Source organism: Fusarium oxysporum, chromosome VII (genome assembly GCF_013085055.1).
Source record: "Fusarium oxysporum Fo47 chromosome VII, complete sequence".
Lineage (NCBI taxonomy): Eukaryota > Fungi > Ascomycota > Sordariomycetes > Hypocreales > Nectriaceae > Fusarium > Fusarium oxysporum.
Window position 1 is genome coordinate 1,690,383 of NC_072846.1, and position 23,304 is coordinate 1,713,686.

Here is a 23,304-nt window from a genome sequence, read left to right on the forward strand (position 1 = left end):
TTTTACACTTTGAGGATCAATATAGTCCCCAGGAGCTCGTCCTTCTTCTGTCTCTTTTCTGTCCTTTCAGGTGTTTTCCCCGCTACCCGGTATTGATATATCAAGGGACCCATAAAATACACGTTTCTTTTATCGAGGCGCTATCACTAATCCAACAGGAATGGGCTCCACTTTCCTTTATCACAATATTATTCTTATATTCAGCAAAGGAGGGGGAACTGAATCAACCCCTCCCTGACAGACTGATCAGAGAATCAAGTCAACAATAAACGGACTCTACTACAGTCAATGAGAGCATTGGTTACTAGGTGGCGTCACACCAGCAGTAACCTTGGATCCTCCACCTGGGATGCGACCTGTAGGGATCTGAAGCAAATCTAAGATCAATAATATTAATACTACCAATCCCAGAAATGATGCGGGGTGCGGTTCGATCTGGGGTTGGGGGACGCATGGTGACGATCGAGCGGGGACGGACCGGGGTTAGTTGTGGGTGGTGGGGAAGCCCTGCTGGAAGGATCAGCGCAAGAGTGGCTTTATGGCTTTGTGCTTTATTCTGTTACCGGCGAAATCACGCACACTCCGCGTCATAGCCCCGAATAGATGCCCGTAGATGATCAATGACCGCACGACTCGTTGGGCTGCCGTGACCACGGTTCATGTTTGATGCTGTATTCAAGTCAACTCGGTGTGTCTCGTCAGCATCCAAAGCACTCGTAAAATGCTACTCTGGATGCCCGGTCCCGATCCCGCTTTCCCTTCAGGTCTTTGGTCTGAGTGTGACGATATAGACATACTGTAGTTAGAACAGGACGTTAGGGAGACGGAACGAGGTATGACACGAGGCTTTAGGGCCGGCACAAGCGTGTTAAGGTCCAGTCTGTTGACTTGGCCCCCAGTGTTGGCTTCACGCACAAACCCCTACCCACCCCACCAAAACCATGATCCGCACACCAATGATGAGAGAGCGAGAGTGGGCACCGCGTTAGCTTAATCCCAATATTGGCCCCTAGTATCACTTTGTATTTCATTTCATTTCAATTTCTTTTTTTTTTTTTTTTTTTTTTTTTTTTTTTTTTTTTTTGACGGTAAACACCGAATGATAAGACCACAATCCGGCGTGATTGAGACTTGGCCGTCGCGAATCGTCTTGGATTCCTCCCGGATCGCCTAGAACTGACTTGCGAGTTTCTTGGCTAGCTGCTTTGAATTGCGGAGCCCCCCCTGATCCTCCTTTCTAGAACCTGGGCCTGGACAGGAGATCAGTCTGGATCAAACGCAAGGCTCAGCACCTCTTCCAATTCCTTAGAACTTGCAGTATTAACACATATTGCCAAGTTGCCAAGTAGAGCAGCCAGTTCCAGCGCATCGCGGACCCTCGATCTGCCATTTACATATCTACTACCGCTGTCGAGCACAGTACCGAGAACACGATACCGCAACAATTTTGCATACTTGCGAGCGGCTTGATGCATAGCTTTTGGTTTGTGGCTCAATATTCGCCCTTTTGGTTTCAGACTATGAGCACAATCTGGCGAGCCGATTATCTCCCTATATCTCAAGACCTCTCAAATTTTTGACTTCATTTTGTCGGCCTGGGACAATTTTGTACTCGTGGTTCCTGGACCTAATCTGCTCCTCTGAACTCCTGAATTCCTCGGCCCTAAATTGCTTACTCTTATATACTGCAACCAGATGATGGCTTGCGTTTCTTGATTAATCCATGACCAGCATCATCTGTATATTGCCTTTCAAGACCAAGCCGAAGCTTCTCAAAAGTCATTGTGGAAGTCATGGAGTTAGTTGAACAACAGTATGTCGCTCGTCCCTTTCAATGCGATTGGAGATCATGCACGAAAGTACGTCATCTTCACCTTGAGAGTTCCAGTCACCAGCTGATAGTTCGCATAGGGCTTCAACAGTAAGACTGATCTGCAAAGACATTATCGAATCCACACGAATGAGCGACCTTATGCATGCTCGATTTCGGAATGCGGAAAGCGCTTCATCCAGAAAAGTGCCTTGACCGTTCATATTCGAACACACACTGGCGAGAAGCCTCACCAATGCCAACATCTCGGCTGTGGATGGCGTTTCTCTGATGTACATATTGAATACTATCTGCAAGCTCACCGAACGCTAATCAAGTTTCAAAGTCTTCAAGTTTCGCCCGGCATCGAAGTATTCATACAGGCACGCGATACAAGTGTGCCCATAATGGTTGCTTTAAAAGGTAAGACAAGGGAATATCTTGATTAACCCTGGGTTCTAACATATGACATAGTTTCTCTAGAAAAACTACGATGGTTAAGCACCAACGCAGACCGCACCAGAAAGAAATGAAATGTAACGACATCCTAGGCGATGGCTCCTTAGGCTCAGACGACGACGAGCCTCCCTCGACCCCCCAGCATTCTGCGATGAGCTGGCCGCCTCGTGATATTGTGTCTATAGAGCAAGCGACTCCACACGGCCCGTTACATCGCGAGGCTTCATATGTCGACTTAAATCAACAAGTCCACGACCAGCATATGCTACAGCAATACGCCAATCAACACGGCATTCCTTCAAGTGTGTCTCAAGAGTTCCACGGCCAACCCATACCTGACTATTATGTCGGTGCTTCAACGCCCCGTCGAACCACGACTATGTCACGTCAAATGTACTATGTTACCGAGCAGGGCAATCCGGAGGTTGTAACGATGACTAACGCTGCGCAACCTCATTACCAGCTTCCTCAACAAGTGGAAAGACGTCCTACGGGGTTGCCGTATTCAACCTTGGCCATCGCAGCCTCGATTCAAAGTAGCCCCAGGACCTTTTCCGCAACGTCGTTTTCTAGCCCCATGGTTCAGGAATGCTTTTACACATATCTACTCAGGAACCAGCCAGAATATGCACAAACAGACTTTCAGCAGTCTATCATCCAATATCAGCAACCTATGCAACAGCTCATGAGCCAGTCCCAACAGGAAAAGTGGTCAAATGATGACCTTCCAATCGGAGTTACGGCTATCGGACAGCTGCCGGCATACGGGACTGCGGTTTATGATCCTTAAGGACCGATGATCGAAGTTGACGATCCTTGGATACAACTCCCAAGCGGCAGGCTTGCCAGTATGTGATTGAACTCGAGGCTCTAAGGCTGCTTTATGTTTTATAACTATTAACTTGTATGATCACGCCTTCACGTCGTTCTGATTTAAGGCGATGTTTTGTAATACCATAATTATACCTGGGCTCGACCATAATGTTTCCCCTACTATAGCAGTTACCAACTACAATGGCTCCCAATATGATGTACATGCGATACCAGGCTTGCTTTAAGGCCAATTTCTCACCTACATAGCCACATCGCAATAACTAAGTGCTGGCATTCCATACAGTTTTTTGTCGTCTTGTTTCGACGATCTTTTCAATCCACTGGCCCCAGACCCTTAATCTAAGCAATTAATAGAATGCAAATAGAGTGGCGATATTAAAGGTTATGCGAATATAACCGAGCCCTCAGTTCCTCCATCTTTCGTCATAATACATACCCGAGCTAGCCAAGACCTGATCGACATATGCTAGAGGACAATAAGGGCAGCTAGCAGTGGCATCAGGACTGAGTAGCGTTCCCAGAGCAGCTTGCTCAAGATATGGCTGCATATATGCCCCACAAATTTCACCGGTCGGAGGCTGGAAGACGGCAAGCTCAGCATGTGAACAAACGATCGGGTCCCCTGAAAGTCCCAAGACAGCGACACCGCCAACAAGATACGTCATTGGAGAGACACGATACATGAAAATACAGAAGCCTGGCAGGGCTATCGGGGCTTGGAACACGACGGCAAATAAGATCATCATCGAGAGCAGGATCGTCACCACACGGCCGGATGTCGTTGTGTCTGGCAAGGGTGTAAACACCATATGTGCGAACGTGCCGGCAAGGATGTAGAAGTAGACAAAGAACAGCAAAAATAGTCCTTGATCTTCAGATGAACGAACGCCAAAAACCGTATAGTTGAAGATTGCAGAGGTCATGACGCCTAGGACGACGTGGTATGGTATCTCAACAAGCATGTTGGCGAGGATCAAAACTGACCAAGAGTACATGTTAGAGTGTCGCTCACGGACTTCGTAGAGTGTTCGCTGAACGATGAATTTTGACATGATCTATAGTATCTTGTCAGCCACACGTTACTTTCCTTAGCATAGTACCACTGCTCTCTTACCTGTTGAACCAGGCTGCTAGACATTGCGCAAACCATGAGGACTGAGAAGATGGCGTTCTGGACGCCCAGGATGGATTGACCGGGCTGGAAGGAGAAACCAATTAATAATAAGCCTGCAACTCCCACCATGAACTTGCTCGGGATGTGCGTTGGTGATCGCCAATATTGCTGGAAGGCGCGAACACAGACGCCCGGTATTTGCGATAGTAGAGACATTGAGTAGGCGCCACGCTGTCTAGCTTGGACCACATCGCTTCCGTTTCCTTGTCTCCATGTGGAGAAAGATTCCACCACGCGTTCCAGCCCAATTGACACTACCCTGGCTCCCGCGGATGCATGCCAGAGGCGAGGCCAGTCGAGTTTCGCGATGTTTGTATTGCCTATAGCATCCAGAAGATACTCCGCTGGGTTCTCGGCATCTGCGCGAAGCACAGTCTCCGAGTTCCCTCCAATGCCCCCGAAGTAAGCGACCTTCCTGCCCCGTGCCATCAACAGCAGTCGATCGAACCGCTAGAACAGCATCGCGCTCGGCTGATTGATGGTGCACAGTGTGCTTAAACCACCTGCCGCCAACTTCCAGAGAAGAGCCAGGATCGCCTCGGATGACTGACTATCGAGTCTTGAAGTAGGTTCGTCGAGAAGCAGGAGCAGGGCTGGCTTGCCAGCAAGCTCGACGCCAATACTGAGTCGCTTGCGCTGCTCGACGTTGAGCCTTTTGACTGGCAGTCCGACAACGGCATCAGCAAAACCGTCCATGTTAAGAAGACGTATAATCTCCTCCACGGAGTTAAGCTTCTCGCTCTTCGGTACGTCAAGGGGCTGCCTTAATATTACCGAAAATCATAGGGCCTCATGTACAGTAGATGTTTCGAAGTGCACGCCTTGCTGCTGGGCATAGCTAACGTCGCTCTTGAACGACGCGGGGAGGGGCCTCCCGTCCACGTAAAACTCGTCTTGTATAACACCAGAAGGCGTTCTCTGGGCTAGTGCGTCCAAAAGCGTCGTTTTTCCGGCCCCTAACACGCCCATCAAGGCTGTTAGGGAGTCGGGTTTCACCCAACCGCACGAGTTATCCAGCAGCCGTCTCGAATGGCCCTCAGTCATGACATCGAGGCTCACCTTCCTCAATGAGAACGTTTCCCGATCTACCTGCATTGGCACTGCTTCGTTCACGACCCCCTCAAGCGGTGCGCTGCTGACCACCGGGGGCCGCTCGGCGTCGACTCTACCCTTGAGCTTCAAGTCGGTTTGTGCCATGGTGCTGGGGAGACTGCCACGCCGGAAGACAAGGACATCCGGGCCAGTGGAGGAATTCACATTATGTTCTGATGCCAGCAGATATGTGAACAGGAAGAAGAGCAAGAACCCGAGAATGATGCCGAGGTTTCGCCATAAATGGGAGTAGCTGTAGTCGTAGCTCGTCTCGAACCAAGCATCCCCGTTCACAAAAGTCTCCCCGGCCACAGAACCAGGAACCGGGCAAATGAACGAGTCGCCTGTTAGGTTCGGGTAAGGAGGCACTAAATGAGAACAGGGATAGTTAGCCTCATGTGCTTGGTTAACGAGCAATGCCTCGAAGGCATAAGATAGTGGGTTGATTTACGAGATCCATTTGAACCACGGATGCATATATGGGCCAGGAAGGACAAAGCCTTTGTATGTGACCAGTGCAAGAACGAGGCAGCCAGAAATTGCCACGGCCTAGGGAAGGGTCCCGGTTGCTGCGGCGATGGTACGGAACACCATAGACATCGCCAGAGTCGTCACGAAGACGAAAAGGAAGAAAATAAAGGACTCAGAAGCCGTCGTCGCGAGTCCGGATAGGAAGTACAGGATGATGTTGAAATATGTCCCAACCACAAGTTTGACGGGAATATCAACGATAATGCTCGCAAGTACCTCTGCCGATGGGCGGTAGAAGACATATGACGCTTGCTTGCGGACAACTGAACGTCCCTTGTATAGGTTGTGAATGTCTGTTATGTACATTAGGGCATTAAGAAGTACCGAGAAGAAGAGAACAGATCCGTGGGAAAAGAAGGCGTCAGAAGTTTCTGGAGTGCCGTAGAAGACTGATCCCACAACAATTGCAATGACGATTTCTCCAATCAGCGTTGCGAGGGTCGAGGTTTATCATTCCAAAGCTGCTGGATCGCTCTTCTGGCGCAAAGCGCGGTCTGCATTAGAAACGAGACTGTCTGTGTAGCTCTGTGCAACATCCCCCTAGCCTTGAGCTTATGGCGGGTGGACTCGAATTCTCTCTGGGTCGCCTACCATTTTAAGCAGAAATCCTTTTGATACTGCTCAATCTCTTCCAGAATAGAAGCATACTCTGGCGATCCATGCCAATATTTTTCGAATTCTTCAGGGGCCCTTGGCACGAGATCTTCGTGTCCTTCCTTCGCTGTGCTCTGCGCTGGGTTGGTGATTGCAGTCAGGAAGTCTCCTGACGTTTGCCTTGCATGACGTTGCTATTCCATCTGTTCAAAGTACTCTGAGGCTGATGCAGCACGGCCGAAGAAGATTCCACGTCCTTCTTACAGTACTAACATCTTGTCAAAAAGGTTTACTATCGCTTGAGAAGATTGGTATATCGCGGCCGCGTTTGCAGATTGGGTGACTGTGTCGAAGTTAGTATTTTAGTTTTTCTTCTGACTATGTGAAGGGGCAATATATCTCACAGTCGGAAAGCGTACGTAGCCGACAAACAAAATGTAGGGCGGATTCGGCATCAAGGCCGTGGGTAGAATTATCTCATGCGATATAGCAGCTTCAGAGAGCGCAGTCTCGGCAATTGAGACTCTCTTCCGTTCGCCACCTGAGACCCCTCGCACACAAACGTTTCCTACAATTGTGTTGCGAGTGTGCGATAGGCCAAATACTGATAGCATGACTTCCACCACGTGCTTGATCCGCTCTTTTCGGGTTATATGTGGAAGACGGGCTCGTGGCGTGCGCATGGCAACGGTGAACTCTAGCGTCTGTTCAACTGTCAGGCACGGGGGATGTTCGTCTACTTCCTGATTGTAGATGACTTTGTCTTTAAAAGTGTCGAGCCATGATTCTGTGAGGGATGCCTAGGTTTGTCTGGTTAACGCTCCTGCGCCCTAGTTTTCGTCTTTGCCGCACCTGTATACCGTAGAACTGATGCTGAGTCAAACTCCAAGCTACACATTCACCTGTAATGGTTTTCAGGAAGGTTGTGCAGTCGCTTCCAGGGCGCCCTAGCACAAGAAAGAGTTCTCCCTTTTGCACGACCCCATCAAGGTCCTGTAGAATAGTTTTGCTGTGTTTTGGTCGAATCCAAGCCTTGACATTAATTAGCGAAGTTAGCAGCGTCCAGATAGTGTCTTGCTGCTCGACGGCCGGGCCGCTACCGTGGACGGTCAACTTCCTGAAGGCAAAGCCGGAACACGGTGGCGTTGAAAGACCTAGCTCGTTCCTCAAGTTGACAAGTATGTGTGAGACCATCTCTCAAAATCGAAAAATGGACTAGATGGATCTGCGGTTTGGTCGAAGATGCCCAGTTTTGACAAGACGGCGTCCTAGGGTCTCTCGGGGCCCTGGTTTGGCTGTGTTTCGGAAATTGTATCGATAGTGTTGATAACTCTAGGACGAAGACTCTTTACAGGATCTCAGGAATTCGATATACAATGGGAGCCCGCCTGACCAAGCTCACTCATGTTCTCATCCTCGCAATCTTTTGCGGCAGACGAAGGGGTTTGAGAGTGGTCCATGTTTGGCCTACTACTGTACGCAGTCGTGGCGGTAACATGACAGGATACAACAAAACTGGTCCGTGCACGATAACAGTCCTGTCCGTGCACACACTCTTATCCCTATAACATGACAGGATACAACGCAACTGGCCCGTGCACGTTGCTAGGTCACCTATATTAGTTATTTCACATAACATAGTTATAGTTTTATTTATCCCCCTTTTCTCTTCCTCTTCTATTTCCCTCTTCTCTTATTTAGCTCTATTAATAATACTATTTAGATCTCACTAGATCCTACTCCTTACTATTATAATAAAAGCAATACTCAGATCTGGATCCCGCCATACTTATATCCTGCTATAATGCTTCCGTCATGCCTACCTCTCTCTACCCTCTTCTTGATACTCTCCAACTCTTCTATGATACGAAGGCTTGTCTCCTGATCTGCACTCAAGAAAGTTGCAAATTTGCACTATCCAATGGCCCTTCACAGGTAGTAGCACATCTCCGCGATAAGCATAATGTCCCGACAGAGGCAAGGAAGGGACTACATCGCCTTCTCAAGTCCCTATCTCCTACACTTCTAGATCCTAATAAGGCACCGCTGCCAGCTGATGGTTCAGCCCGCCACGATAAACTGCAAGTTTATGAAGGCTTTGCCTGCCTTGACTGCCCATTCCGCACCATCAGCATCCAGTTAATGCGGCGCCACCAATCTAGTCCACCCGAGGACTGTAGCTCTGGAGTCAGCCATACTCGCGCCGTTTGTCGTCGCGATCTTGACCAACAGTTTGAGTGTGTTTATCTGCAGACATGGACGACTGGATCAACGCGAAAATACTGGATTATTAAGCAAGGTGGAAGCATAGTCCGGCAGGTAGATAGCTCTGCAGTACAGGCTCACCTACGCAGCGTGCTAACACGGGAGTTTAATCGAGGAAAACTCCCCAATGAGATGACGGCGGCGCCTCCAGTCGCACCGGCCGACACAACGGCATTTGCATTACAGACGCCTTGGCTGGAACGGACCGGCTGGGATTGAACGTATAACAACAAAGACCGCCGTGAAGTGCTCACAGCCCTAACGCGTACCTTCGTATCTCCAGGCGGACGGGAACATCATATCGGGCACGGCCAACAGTACGGTCTGGACAAAAACCTCGTGAGCCCGGGTGAGGATGAGGATAGGATTGCCTGCCTTGTTCGTCTGGTCGACGTGATGATATGCCGGTGCGAGGAGACGGCGAGGAAGACAAGTCGACACATGCTCTGCTGGCTCCGAAGCACAAAAGAGTCGTCAATCTATAGCAAACCTTTCACCCTCGTGCAGCCGTTGTCGTCGACCAAGTATCGACTCTTGTTGAAGCGATGTCTTGCGATGGTCTTACGTATCTATCGACTCCCCCCTGACAAGCGCCTGCAGGTGACGGGCCTGGCGCTGAATAGGAAGCAGTTACAGTTCCTAGATGCCATCTGGACCCATGAGGCCTTTAGCGACTTGGCCACCCTACTCAAGAATGTAAACCAGAAATGCGCCGCATTTCCACTTCTGCACCAATCAGAATCTCCATTTTTTTACCCTGAATTTCCCCTCTGGAAATGCGCCGCATTTCCATCTGGGTCTGTAAACCGAGAACGCGAAATGCGCCGCGTTTCTTCCACGAAGGCCCGTGCCAACCATGTAGACGACGACGCTTTTAGACTTCACAGCGTGTAGTAATTTCCGTTATGTCGATAGGAAGGGAGCAGCGATCAAGCTCTCTCTTTGTTCTTGGCTAAATGTGACTTCATAGAGGGTATCCGATCCTCTTGGTGCCTTCTCAACTTTATCAATATGACAGGCCTCGCGACGTACACGGATGCTATTGTCACATTGCAGCCGAGTCAGCTCCAAAAGATGGAGAGTCTCGGCTTGTACTACAATTTGCCAGAGCCAGCAACAATTTGTATCGAATACGGCTTCGCCATTAACCCTACGCGCGCGCCGCGTCACCCAGGCGACAAGCATCATATCTGCCCGCCGTGGTTTGAAGCCACTAATCTATTCCCTAAATCTTCTAAACCCAGAGACACTTCCACTGCGACCAAACGGCTCGCCGCCTCACCCAAACCTTACGGTACACAATTGCTCGGCCTGTAAACATTGTGGTCTTCTCTCTATCAGCGAAAAGGTCTTACTAGCCCATGTGAAGTCAAAACACAGCAAAGACATCAAGCTCGCAGCTCGGCAGCAGAAGCGACACTGGCTACGTGATCACATCCAGCAAGGCTTGTTATTTCAGAGCTGGTCAGCGAACGACATCCGAAGGTCATAGGTTATCACCGATGATAACCCTACTGCCGTAGTACGTAGGGAACTCTAGTAGAGTTCTTTTTTGCGCCTCATTTTAGAGGGGGTAGAGTTCTTTTTTGTAACTGCCAATCAAAACACGAAACACATATTAAGTAAGGAGCGCGACCACGCATAGAGTGTTTAAGCAGACATATCCTACTCACATAAACTCACAAGAGCTACTTAGATCATTCCATATGATAAAATCTTAAGCATTACCTACGTCATGGAGCCAGTTACCTATCTTGAAAAGTATCGAGTTTCTGTCTGTAAGAAATGCGAATTTGCCTGCATATCGAACGAAGTATCCATTCACTCACAAACGCGACATTGGGACATGTCACCAACAGCGCGACGAACAGTGGCAGAGGTCATCGACAGTATACCAAAACGAACCCTAAAATATAAACAAGAGGCGATTGACGAAAAGTGAATACGACATTGCTATTGGGGTTACACCCGCGGAGTGAGTCGTGGTTGGTAAAGCCGAATGGAAGGCTGATAATGGTCGTAATTGCCGCAGACTGCAAGGCGTTGACTAATCTCCTAACCCGTTTTGGGGCCCCATAGGGACACGGGTACCCGTGTCCCTATGGGGCCCCGGCATCGATCTCAGGGTGGCTTGCTTGAATACGCACTGTTAGCGGCATTTCCAGCGCCTCGCCTGGCAAACCTAGGAGTCCATTGCCTCTCGTGTTCCGAATCGATGCTCTGAAAAACATAGCTATCCTTTAAGATATTTTCATTTAGTTATGAAAAATTACGTTTTTAGTGAGATTTGTGCTATGTGATAGAACTTTTACTCGGCACTGTACTGTAAGGCCTTGCCCCTGCAGGGATCTTATCCTTAAAACGGGTGGGGCCCCATAGGGACACGGGTACCCGTGGCTCCAAAATTTTCACGGGTACCCGTGGGCATTATGTAAGCGTCGACGGTTAACGCGAACAAGTCGCGTGTCTGCTTCAAATTTCTCTACAGTCTTTACGCTACTTTCAGATATTCGTCCGCAGCATGGTGGAAAATGGGGTCGAGCGGAACGGCTGCTCGTTTTCCAGAGGACTGTCTCCCTCCTGAATGCGAGTACACATCCCGAGATGCCGTATTCAAGGCGATTAATAACTGGGCAGCACCACGGGGCTATGCCTTTGTTACTGGAAGGTCCCACAAAGAGAAGACCGGGAGGCTTACGGTTACGTTCACTTGCGATCGAGCCTGTCGCCCTCCAGATGCATCAATAGAACGAAGACGGAAGACAAGCACCCGAGGCACAAGCTGCCAGTTTTCTGTGCTTGCAAAGCAGAGCCTTGACAAGACCACATGGACTTTAAGGCACCGTCCAGATAGCCGATTCGCCATTCATAATCATGAGCCAACCTGGCACCAGTCTGCTCATCCAACACATCGCACATTGTCCGACAATGATAAAACGACGATCAGTGGTCTCACAAATGCCGGGGTAGCGCCAAAGGATATTAGAACTTATATCCGCCAGAAATCAAACACCATTGCAACCCAGCAAGACATCTATAACCGCATTGCAGACAGCAAACGCGAGCTATGTGAGGGTCAAAGCACTATACACGCCTTTGCCAACCAGTTGGATAAGGAAGGGTTCTGGAACCGGATGCAGCTCGATTCACATGACCGAGTTACAGCAGTATTATTCGCCCACCCGGAGTCATTGGCGTACCTGAAGGCTTATCCAGACCTGCTCTTCTTGGATTGCACGTACAAGACGAATAAATATGGAATGCCGCTCCTCGATATCATTGGGGTGGATGCCTGCCAGCGATCTTTCTGTATCGCCTTTGCATTCTTGAGTGGCGAGAGCGAGGAGGACTATACCTGGGCTTTGGACCGACTTCGATCAATGTACGAGCTTTGCGGAGCAGCCCTCCCGTCTGTCATCCTCACGGATCGGTGCCTCGCTTGTATGAATGCTGTCGCTCGCTGCTTTCCTACTGCAATTTCGCTTTTATGCCTCTGGCATGCTAACAAGGCAGTCCTCCGCTACTGCCAGCAGACCTTTACACGCCATGACCAGGGGCTGGAGGCTCGCCGCGAGAGTCTCAACGATTGGAACGAGTTTTTCAATTGCTGGCATTCGATTGTAAGATCAGCAGACGAGGAGACCTTCGATCAGCGCGTCAAGGGGTTGGAAGAGCGCTACCTGCCGCAATATTTGGAAGAGGTTGGGTATATCAAGACCAACTGGCTTGATCTCTACAAGGAAAAGCTCGTTAAGGCTTGGGTGGACCAATACCCTCATTTTGGCAACGTAGTAACCTCGCGGGTCGAAGGTATCCACGCTCTCCTGAAGAGCCACCTGAAGAAATCTACACTAGACCTTTTCGAGGCTTGGAGGGCCGTGAAACATGCATTGCTCAATCAACTAGCTGAGCTACGATACAACCAAGCCAAACAGCAATCACGTGTGCCGATTGAGCTCTCTGGAGTTCTCTATAGTGCTGTACATGGCTGGGTATCTCACGAGGCTTTACGCAAGGTCGAAGAGCAGCGGAAACTGCTCTTGAAAGAAGACCTACCTGCTTGTACCGGCGCATTCTCTAGATCTCACGGTCTCCCTTGTGTCCATATGCTCAAGACCCTACAAGAGCAGGATCAGCCCCTTCGTCTGGAGCACTTCCACAGACACTGGCATCTTAGTCGCCCCGGGAGCGCTCAGCTGCTGCTTGAGCCTCGTCAGCACATTGATCGAGCAGATAATAATTCAGCCAAGCCACAGTCGAGCATTCGGCGGGAGCCTAGTGCGTTCGAGGTAGTTGAGGCAGCTATACAACCCAGAGCGCAGCCAACATGCAGCAAATGCCACGCAACAGGTCATAGAATGAGTTCAAAGTCATGCCCTTTGCGGCACACAGAGATTTCACAACGGGCAGCAACAGATGTGCCGGTAGCAACACCAACGTTGACAGCCATGTCTAATCCGCCAACAGTAGCCGAGACTTCCACAATCGCGTTGTTGCCAGCGACAACTAAAGGCCTGGCAGCGATAGAATCATCGGTGGAAGCGGTAGCGGTAACACCGGTACTGCGGTATGATGACCCACGAGCTATCTACCAGAGATATACTGCAGCAAGAGAAGATTGGTACAAGGCGCAGCCGCCTGGCAGCACCAAGACCGACCAGCGGTATCGTAAGGCGATGGGTCTACCTTTACAATATAGTAAAGCCGATTACGACTGGTGCCTCGACTGGAAGCATATGACTAGGTGCTGTGAGACGCCAACAGGCTCTAGGGAATGGACCAAAGAAGAGATGATGGCCTATCTTGACTGGGACAAGTCAGAGAACGATCGTCTCGATGTCAAAGTAGCCGATGAGATAGTAGTCGCACCTTTCTCGAGCAGACGAGGGCCAGGGGAGATATGGAGAGCATGTGAGGAAGATAGTAAGGAGCAGCAGGCATTGTATTCAGCTCTATAGCCGTAGTGGTAGTAGAATTTGTTACACCCGGGAGAACGGCCTCATAAGGCCATTTCGTATACCAATCTGGCCGCGATCCCTCCGCATCAATCCGGTCTGCACAAACCCATAGCCGTTTCTCGTTGTAGTTTCGTAGTGTTAGCCATCGACGCTTACATAATGCCCACGGGTACCCGTGAAAATTTTGGAGCCACGGGTACCCGTGTCCCTATGGGGCCCCATCGATGCCGGTTTTATTACTATCTCATGGCTCTGCCACTGCCAATCGTGTTCATTCTTCACAGGAAATGTGCCTGACTCTGTTCGCTACCAGATAATACGTTAAGATCCCCGGCTTATGATTTTCCAAAGCGCGTACCTTAACGGCATTGCGAATTTCGACCTCTAGTTCGTTTCTAGAAGAAGAGATGGAGAGCCAGCTATTCCGGTTATTTGCCTTTTTCAGTCTTACGCGCAATCCTTAAGCCACGGCAGATATAATATCAGACAAAGTCTGGGCCCGCCTGACCTAGAGATTGTTGAACTCGAAGAGCAACGCGCGCGACTGAAGCAGCGCAAGTACCGTACCGAAGGCCATAAGCAAGAAGAACAAATTCGGAAGCTTGCCAGTCAAATCCGCATGAATGAGCGAATTGTGACAAGTAGGCCGTTAAGAAATACTGCGAGGACTACTTCTACTACCGTCCTACTTGGGATATTATATGTGGATACGAAAGAAGTGCGCCTCGAGGTGCTATCCTTCCCGGGGCTTTGCACAGGATCCAGATCATCTTTTGACACAGATAGATATGAAAGTCTGTGACCTTCTAGGTCTGATATGAGACCTCCAGAATTAGGACATGCAGGAACACAAATGATTACAATGGTAAGAATTGCAGCGCCAGTAATGCTACCGATAGTAAGGCCGCCGCCGTCTCTGTCAGATTCAGCCTCTGCAACCTTCATGCAGGCATCAGGCCATTTTGGAAAGGAATTTTGGTTTAGAATTTCCCTCTTGGAAAAAAATCCCGCTTAGAATGAAACGGGATATGTTTTGCTGCGGGATATTTCGGTTATGAAGGCCTGCAACGCCACGCATCTTGAATCTCGGCTGAATGCGAGATTCCCTACGCTCTGAATCATGAAGTGGCTCTGACCTAGGCAATTCATTGTCATGTAGAATGCATCCAGGCCTCTGAAGCTGGAGAGACTGATAATTGGGCGTTAAGGTAGATTGTGATGGTGGCGTGATAATGGTAGTGGCGACATGCGCTCAAGTGTTGATTGGTTATCAGACGTATCTATCAACTGGCATTGTGGCTTCCTCGCCAATCCATGGGTATTCGGCATGGTGATCTCCCGTGGCTTGCAAATTTAGCTTCAAAGGCCTGATCTCGTGGCGGCAATCCCTTGAAAGTGGGCTAACAGAGTTTTGAAAGGCTGAGATATAAATTGGGGCCTTGATATAGGAGCGTTGACAAGCATCCAATCAAAACGGGTCGGACCTTTTGCCCCAAAGTCAAAGAGACGTGGTTGGAACGCAGTCCTCCAATAAATAGGAGCCACGGACATCTCCAGTATACAGTGAGAGAAGAAGGTATTCAACATATAAGAAGGTTAAGGCATGAGGCTCGAGACTGCTAGATCACAAGCTGTTCCTTATCCGAAAGACACATTTTATAATGTCGTTATTACCCGAAATCATCTCTAATTTAAACTCAGACCCTTCGAGATTAAATGATTTTATAGCCTATCTTTCAAAAAATCATTGTCTAGAAACCCTTCAATTCATCCAAGATGCCTCGAGATACCGAGCATGTTACGCAGAGATAGTCGAGGATAAAAAAAATCCCTTGGGAGTATCTAAGACGCCATTACGATTACCTGCAGGAACTATGGGAAGATCTTCTAGGCACCTATATCCTTTCTAACGGAGATCGCGAGGTCAACCTGCCCTGTGAAGTTAGGACCCGACTTCTTGGGTTGCGTTCTTCTTCATTGCCTCCACATCCATCGGAACTGGATCATGCCATCCAAATTGTCCTTGAGCTCATGGAGGACTCGATCCTCCCTGGGTTCCTGAAGTCTTATGAGTCGCTGGATCAATCGAGAGGTGGAGTGGTTGGTGGCTGGAGGGGACTTCTCGGCCGACTTCCACGGAGAGTTTCAACGCCCACATCAGAAGGGGACCACGAGGATTCTGTGTCGCGGTCTTCCAGTTCAAGAGAGGACGATGAGGGCACTCATTGTACACGCCGCTTCTTCTTAAAAGCCGCCCCCGCATCACCTCGCAGGCATCTTCTGCGGCCTCTAGAAGAGTTACTTGACCATACTGTCTGCAGTGTCAGGAGTATGAAATGGTTCAAGGAGCCGCCAGAGAAAGATGGAGCAGCAGGCACTGAGATCGATACCAAAGATAAGGAGGTCAGCGCAAAGCTTCTGGAATAAGCTCGTTGGTGATGGCCATAGTGGAGTATTCGGATGGCAGCAAATCAGTACCTCAGAGGAATTCGCCAATAAAATAGCACAAATGAACTATCATTAGAATTCAGTCGGAACTTATTGGCTTAAAGCTTTTTTTACGCAGAAGTATTAAGGCCAAGACTCTCAAAGGTTAGAAGCTGATGCATAAAAGTTTAACGGAGCTCGGAGAAACTTTATGGTGTGGACAAGCTGACTATGTCATACTAAGTGGCAAATGGACACTGCGTCCCTCACAGGCTCGGCCGTTTCAATAATAACAGACAGTAAAAGCTTAGAAAATAGAGTATGCCTGAGATATTTAATCCTAAATTGGTATTTATAACCATCTTCAGTAACGAGGTGACACTTCTATAACTCCGCATTAAGAAAGAGAAGATTAATACACTCTATCTGCGCAATTAAAGTTGTAGCAGCAGTTCTGATAGATAGGAATAATGAAAGATCTAGTTAAACGGTACGGATTTAGGCGTTAGGTACCTGTCGTTAGATATCGGTAATAGCGACATTAGCGTTATCTACGTCTTTTACCGATAGGAATGTTTATAGGGAAAGAAGCAAAGCCAAATAACAAATTGTTTGCTTCCAATTCCACTGTCGCCTCCTGTGATGAGAATGTTGTCTTGTAGGGACGGTGTGCTCTTTTCAAGGTCGAATGTTGCAGAATTGGTGCCGGCCATGTTGCCCAGGAACAGCATGGCTGGAAAGTATTTTAAAGATGTCAACTTAGCAAGAATTAAGGAGACATTTATCTAGAATCTCAAACTTTTAGAGGCTCGCAAGTTACAATATTGGGATTTTCAAGAAACAAACGAGTGTGTATGTATGTACTAGTTATGTGTTTTATTTTGGGCAATCCCCAGAGTTTTTATGGATCTGGCTAATCAACGTCGACCTCTCTGGACAATATGTCGTCCGCCGGGATACATCTTGCCTCATTTTCCTCCTCTTGAATCGCAAGGAGAAATCCCCTGATGCCTGTATGCTTTCGCAAAGCCCTCTCGAGGTAGGGCGCGCGGTTTGCATCAGCTTATGGCCAGGATCAACTCTAAATAACACTTCTCAAAACACACTTCAGGCAGCATACCAACAAGAACACTCATCGCCGAAGGCTATCAGAGACCTGGCGCCTTGGCCTACGAAACCAAGCATACAATCAACCCGGCTGCAATGCCTGCAGACCAAAGAGAGGCCTTTTCCAAGGCAATTGGGAAGCAAGGCCCCAATGGAGGCTTCAACTTGCTCAAATACAACCCAGAAGCTCCAATCTTAACAGACCGAGTCACAATTTACAACTTTGTCGTCGCCTAGCTTGCCCAGCTTGGCTGGGATGCCCTCAACTGCGTTGATCACCTTCAAAACCCTCCAGACGTAAGAGAAATTATCCACCTAGAGAAAAAGGAGCTCAGGGCGTTTGCCAATGGAAGGCATCACCAGCAGGGGGATAGTATCGCGAGGCTGAGAGCAAATCAGGCTTGAATGGAATCGCTGCTTCGTCAACTACCAAGACAGAGTCAAACATCAAATTAAGCAAAAGAAAGTAAATTAAAGGAGACGAAAAGCACATTCTTAAGAAATAAAAAACCCTTGATAACGCCTATCTAAGTACCTAGCAAAACAAAATAACAATATGGCCCAGCTCAGATGTAAGAGCCTCTACCCAACTCACTGGCAATAACCTATTCATTCTTCGAGACTTCCTTCTTTCTAGGTTAATCAGTTCATCTGCAAGACCCAGGCTCCCTGTCTGCCCATTTGAACTCTAATACTATCCATACTATAAGGTACTGCCTCCCTCCCTTTTGCATCGAATATAATTGAACCCCGTATATTAACACAAAGCAAACGCGTCTTCTTCACCGCTCGCCAGCTGTAAGACCAACCTATCTTTCAACGTCACAGCATAGCCATATTCACCACCAACGCCGCGCCTGAAATGTCCACCAGTGAGCGAATCGCCAAGAAAGTCACCTCGAAATTTTCGCAAAAGAAACCTTAAGCATTGATCGACCCGGTAAGCCGTAACGAGTAGGCAGCTGGGTCGGGCTAGCCATGTTGTCCGTGCAAGTCATCAGGAATACGTTCGGGGACCGGTTGGCTCCTCCAAGCAATGTTGAGCTGTACCGCTCAAGCTCAATGAGCCTGCTGACCGGAGGAGACTCGGTGCAGTTATGTGGTCATCATATTGAATATTCAGTCAATACTGGAACCACATAGCAGACAGTGAGCCTTCTCAGTCCAGGTCTTATTGCCACCTTTTACATTTTCACGCAGGTCACGAATCTCCCACGCTGTGGGGCCGTCTTGCATCTTGAGAGTGGCCTCGAAAAGCCCCAGATATGGCTTGGAGTCGGCGGTCTTCATCTTGCGACCCTTCTTGGCTGATCCTTTGGCTGATCCTTTGACTGATGCGGTGGCGAAAGATCTGGATGGCGTTGGTCCAGTTGTTGGGGTTTCTGTCTCACGAGGGGTTTCGCAAACAGCCTTTATCACGTGTTTCTTCACGTGTACGTTATCGTTCGTTTCGCCGGGACGGACATCGATCGTCGGCTGGGTCTCTTTCTCCTCAGCGTCACTGGGCGGCAGAGGACGGGTCGCTTCTTCGGGCTTCTCTTCCTTGACAATCGATCTCTCGGTTCGATAGGGCATATCTGTTCCTAGTCTTTCGTAAACTTGCATGAGAATGTCGTGAGCCATACATTCGTGATGCATCCACTTCCCGCACTCCGAACTCGTGCATCCTATCAGGGTCTTGTCGGGGTTCGCGGGAGTTTGACATTTGCACACGAGTTCAACAGACTTTATTGACATTAGCACTTGCGAAAAAGAAATGAGGCATTGCGTAACATACCGAAAGTTGCGGCAGGGCTGCCGTCAGATCAATCAAATCAGATTAGGGCCCAAATCTGATCTGAACTGATAAATCACCATTCGAATCTGATCTGATTTGATTGATTGATTGATATCTGATATGTCGTAGCTCACGTGAAGCTTCCCTCGGCCTCACGACCCCACCGTCGGATTCTAATCGGCCTTGTTACTCGAGCATAGACCTCCGAGAGTAATACATCCTCCCCTGACCCAGTTCTTCAGTAGCTGGATCGATTCAATGCTCGATCCAAGTAGAGAATGTCGCTGTGAGCTGACTGTAAGCTTCGCAAGACTGAATGCCCTCTCGCAGTCGGTTGACATGGCCGGAATAGCAAGAATATCCAGTGCAAACCTACTCAAACGTGGGAAAGCATTGCTATGGTCGATCCACCAACGAATGGGATCATCTACCTGTTCTGGTTCGAGCCTGTAATACCGTTCGAGTTCACTGCCTGTTGCCGAGAGCTTAGGTTGCCGGCTTTTTATCCACTGCTCAAACCTACTTTGTTCAGGTCGGGGCGTCAACGAAGGCGTGATAAAGACACTCTCAGAGGCATTATCGTCATTCTTCGAGTACCAACGCTCAAAATAGACTTTGATGCCGTCCTTTGCATCTCGAAGCCATTGTAGCTGTTCTGGGGAAGTCCAATTGGTCTCCAGCCACCGGAGTCCAAGGTCCGGATTCAGAACAACAGAGGCTGCAAACAGAGGCGACCGTCCGAGGAGAGTATAGTACTCGTTTAACTTAATCCAAGCATTGTTTATACTTGCCTTAATGCTAGCGCGCTCCTGACCCTCCATACTGGCAATATTGCTCACCGAACGAGCATCGTCTTGCAGGTAGTCTTCTCGGGAATGTACAGGAAGCGCATCTTCATTAAACTGTGAGCTGGCGGGTGGGCGAGCTGGAAGAGTCGTTTCGCGACGGCGGCGCAATGGTGTAATTTCGTATCCTTGAAGTCGTGATGGTAACCGTGACTGCCGTGAGGGTCGCTCCCGGATTTGTCCGACTGTCGGTGGCCGCGAAAGTGTTGATGTCACACCCATGGCCGGTCCAGCTTCCTCCCCCTGGGTTGTATACCATTCTTCCGCAGCCGGATCAGCAGTTTCATCCTCGTAGAGAACCTTCCAGTCTTCAAGATGTTCTAGGACAAACTCCATTCCCGTCATGACTTCCCAGAGCCGACCGTGACCCCCGCTTGTACCCCATCCCTGTGTTCTCATCGTCATATTGTAGACCGGCTCTAAGATATGACTAACTTCCCTGAGGACCTTCCAGTCATCAGATGTCAGAATGTCAGCCGTAGGAACCCTTTTTGAGGCGTCTGCTTCTAGCCCTAACTCCTGAATGAAGCTGTTGAGCTCAGACTGCTTGACTAAGGCACGCTCAATCATCATATAAGTCGAGTTCCATCTCGTAGCGTTGTTCTGTATGACTTCAAGCTCGGCAGTTGATTCTTCTGCAAGCTTATATGTGTCTACCTCCTCCTGCTCCCTTGCATGTGCTTTGAAAGCTTCGGTGCGTTGCGGAGAGGCTCGGATGAACTTGACGATATTGTGAAGCTTCCCAACTGGACCCTTGGCTCGCCAGTGTTCGAGATCTTCTTCAACCCGCTCTAACATGTCATAGGCCTCAGACTGAAGTTCGAAAGAAGCTGCATCATCGCCGTAGAGGAAGGCTTGGGCAACGAGGTTTAGAATATGACCGAAACATCGCATCCTTCGTGCCTCCGTGTCCGCTCGAGTTATCGAGGCATCGAGAGTTGTGTAGAGGTTTCGCAAGCAAACATCATTACTGGCCGCATTATCGCAGATCGAAACCCCTAGCTTACAATCGATACCCCAATCACGGACGACGTTTCTTATGGTGTAAGCGATGTTCTCACCGGCATGAGATCCGATCTGCCTCTTGAAAGCCAGCAGCCGGCTTTGATATGAGTGTCTCCGATCGATAAAGTGACCAAAGATGGAAATAAAAGCTAACCTGTTCGGAGAGGTCCAGAGGTCGAAGCTAAGATGTATCTGGGTAACAGCATTTTCGAGTTCCTCCTTGACAGCCGCTTTCTTTGAAACGAGTATGTCCTCTAGGTCTTTTTTGGTTGCAGTTCGACCCCAGGGCACCTGAGCATAAAGATCAGAGTCCAGCTGACGGAACAGCTCCTGCAGATAGGTACTCTCAAAGGTAGTAAAGGGGAGATTAGAATCAATGATATAACCAACAGAGAGCTCTCTAATCCGTGCCATCTTCGCTCGAGGAAGAAGGAGGGAAGAAGAAGCCGGCCGTTTCTTGGATCCATTTCTCTGGAGGTCGAGAACTGAAGGGTCACCAGATGAACCCGTTTCAAAGGTCTCGGTGATCCTGTGAGCTCTAAAAGCCGTTAGTGATAACCTGGAAATGGCAAGTACCACGAACTTGAAAAGATGAGCTGATGCCGATGATGTCGACTGGGCATTGAAAAATCGAGGCGCACCCTTATCATCGCAGAGCCGGCAACACCAGATATCTCCACTGGATGTATTGTCTTTCCTCAACTCTGCAAGGAACCAGCCATGGTTTCCGATCCAGCTTCGCCTGCCCCTACTTTTCCTCTTATCTAAGAGGCTTGCAATAACAAAACGTCGTTGGCCCCAAATGATCTTGTAAAGGTCATCAACGGACGAATCGGCAGTCGAGGCCAAAGTTAAAGCGGCATCATACTGCTTAGCGATGGCCTTAGACCGGGATCCGAGACGAGGAAATGCGGGTGGTGGCGGCGATGACGACGGGCTACCAGCAAGGCTGCCTTTTATAGCGGTCTCCGACATTGTATGTTGCAATCAGCAGGGGCTTCAACAGATTGAAACCCATCAGCCGAGATATGCTTCCAAACATTGAAGGATGTGTCGGCTTCTCTGGCTAGGGCTGTGTCGTACTGGGGCAAGAGGTAGGAAAAAGGGGCAACTTAACCAATTAATCTGCCTGTAGATTGCTCTCCAACCGAGCCCTGAGCGGGCTGGGGTTCAAAACCAGCCAATCGGCTTGACTCCGCCCTGTAGCATCACTACTTGTTAGGGAAGTGCCCCACTCTGAGGACCGGAAAATATGGATGATCCGACAGTTCTAGGGTAGTCATCTTCCTTTATAAGGATATCAGATATATCAGATGCACAGATGCTTGTATCTGAATTGATGGATCTGTTAGGATACCGTATTTGATCTGAATTGATTGAATTGATTGATATATCTGATTGTTAATCTGATCTGACGGCAGCCCTGAGTTGCGGGTTACGGCAGTCGTACGCTTGACGCCAATAAAGCGCGTCTTTGATCTCCTCGTCATCGGACTCAATCCATTGGTTGACGGTAGCGGGTCCTGTAACACTGACAACATTGATAATATCCACTAGGAAAGGAAAATCAGTTAGTCGCATTGCAGCATAATATCAGTCAGCTTTCTGGAACATACTGTGGTTGGAAGCAATCAGTTCGTTAGCGCCATGGTACGGCTGGCGGCCTTGAACAGTCTTCTTGCCGTCAACGGTCCCAGCAGGAAGTTCGTCGGGCCAGTACATCCAATAGACACGTGCATAAACGTGATGCTCATCGGAAGCACGGATCTCGAGGATGCGCGCGATCCAGTCATCAATACTCTTCTTGTAAATACCTTTGCCAGCATCTTGAGCTTTTTGTTGTTCAATGGTTACCTCGTTAGCGACATGAACGAATCCTTCGCTATAATATTTGACACCGCTGACTGCCAAGAGTTAGCCATAAGCCCCTCACAATTTGGAAAAGGTCGAGATTTCATCTGATACTTACAGACGAAGCTATTATAGCGCGTCATATCTTGCCATCGTTCTCCAGGTTCGACGGTGTAGTACAAGTCCATGGTGTCGTGCGTTTTGAAGCTGCCCGTTGGGGAGAAGGGAGAGATTTGAATCTGAACCCGTTTATCGTCATCTTGACCATCGCGCTTCCGCTTCTTGTTTTTGTGACGTTCCTGCTGAGCGGCCGAAGGGCCAGTCGCGTAAGAAATCGTGAAAGGACACTCAGCGCGGTTCTCTTCCCCGACAGATCGCGATCTCTTGCGATTTCTCATTGTGGCGTTTTGACACGGTTGGGTATGACCGCGTCAAGAATGGAGAGAAGGAGGGGTTTGCAGAGAAACGACGAGGCGCGCGGAGGAACGGCGAGGAAAGGGAAGAAAAGACGAATGAGAAATAGAAAGAGAATTGTATATAAGTGATTTTGCAATGGCGTGATCTGTAGCCCCATT

The 23,304-nt window shown here is 49.0% G+C and overlaps 8 protein-coding genes across 8 annotated transcripts; 4 read left to right on the top strand and 4 right to left on the bottom strand.

Annotated features, from left to right (window-relative positions):
- Positions 1–285: 285 nt before the first annotated feature.
- On the bottom strand, positions 286–661 carry FOBCDRAFT_140288 (uncharacterized protein; the record flags this gene model as incomplete). The annotated part of the gene is made up of 2 exons (XM_059608086.1): positions 286–377; positions 580–661. The coding sequence occupies 2 exons, from the start codon at positions 659–661 to the stop codon at positions 286–288; spliced, it is 174 nt and encodes a 57-aa protein (XP_059467532.1).
- Positions 662–1,815: 1,154 nt separating this feature from the next.
- FOBCDRAFT_164810 (uncharacterized protein) lies at positions 1,816–3,053 on the top strand (the record flags this gene model as incomplete). The annotated part of the gene is made up of 3 exons (XM_059608423.1): positions 1,816–1,859; positions 2,129–2,233; positions 2,294–3,053. Coding segments are annotated over 3 exons (909 nt in total), but the record flags the coding sequence as incomplete, so codon positions are not given.
- Positions 3,054–3,450: 397 nt separating this feature from the next.
- Positions 3,451–7,688, bottom strand: FOBCDRAFT_241779 (ABC-2 type transporter-domain-containing protein; the record flags this gene model as incomplete). Its single annotated transcript, XM_059610397.1, has 14 exons — positions 3,451–3,506; positions 3,540–4,158; positions 4,218–4,692; positions 4,735–5,036; positions 5,076–5,789; positions 5,883–5,918; positions 5,961–6,319; positions 6,408–6,487; positions 6,519–6,674; positions 6,759–6,837; positions 6,899–6,970; positions 7,036–7,257; positions 7,347–7,367; positions 7,397–7,688. 14 exons carry the CDS (start codon positions 7,686–7,688, stop codon positions 3,451–3,453), a joined length of 3,483 nt encoding a protein of 1,160 aa, XP_059467533.1.
- Positions 7,689–8,333: 645 nt separating this feature from the next.
- FOBCDRAFT_116472 (uncharacterized protein) lies at positions 8,334–9,410 on the top strand (the record flags this gene model as incomplete). The annotated part of the gene is made up of 2 exons (XM_054705697.2): positions 8,334–8,793; positions 8,995–9,410. Coding segments are annotated over 2 exons (876 nt in total), but the record flags the coding sequence as incomplete, so codon positions are not given.
- Positions 9,411–9,770: 360 nt separating this feature from the next.
- FOBCDRAFT_276793 (uncharacterized protein) lies at positions 9,771–10,076 on the top strand (the record flags this gene model as incomplete). The annotated part of the gene is made up of 1 exon (XM_054705699.1): positions 9,771–10,076. The coding sequence occupies one exon, from the start codon at positions 9,771–9,773 to the stop codon at positions 10,074–10,076; it is 306 nt and encodes a 101-aa protein (XP_054561674.1).
- Positions 10,077–15,378: 5,302 nt separating this feature from the next.
- FOBCDRAFT_241780 (RGS domain-containing protein) lies at positions 15,379–16,144 on the top strand (the record flags this gene model as incomplete). The annotated part of the gene is made up of 2 exons (XM_031195441.3): positions 15,379–15,528; positions 15,587–16,144. 2 exons carry the CDS (start codon positions 15,379–15,381, stop codon positions 16,142–16,144), a joined length of 708 nt encoding a protein of 235 aa, XP_031028586.3.
- A 2,226-nt stretch (positions 16,145–18,370) lies between these two features.
- On the bottom strand, positions 18,371–18,988 carry FOBCDRAFT_140211 (uncharacterized protein; the record flags this gene model as incomplete). The annotated part of the gene is made up of 1 exon (XM_059608079.1): positions 18,371–18,988. One exon carries the CDS (start codon positions 18,986–18,988, stop codon positions 18,371–18,373), a length of 618 nt encoding a protein of 205 aa, XP_059467534.1.
- A 3,291-nt stretch (positions 18,989–22,279) lies between these two features.
- Positions 22,280–23,127, bottom strand: FOBCDRAFT_321374 (uncharacterized protein; the record flags this gene model as incomplete). The annotated part of the gene is made up of 3 exons (XM_054705700.2): positions 22,280–22,431; positions 22,495–22,782; positions 22,848–23,127. The coding sequence occupies 3 exons, from the start codon at positions 23,125–23,127 to the stop codon at positions 22,280–22,282; spliced, it is 720 nt and encodes a 239-aa protein (XP_054561675.2).
- Positions 23,128–23,304: the final 177 nt, after the last annotated feature.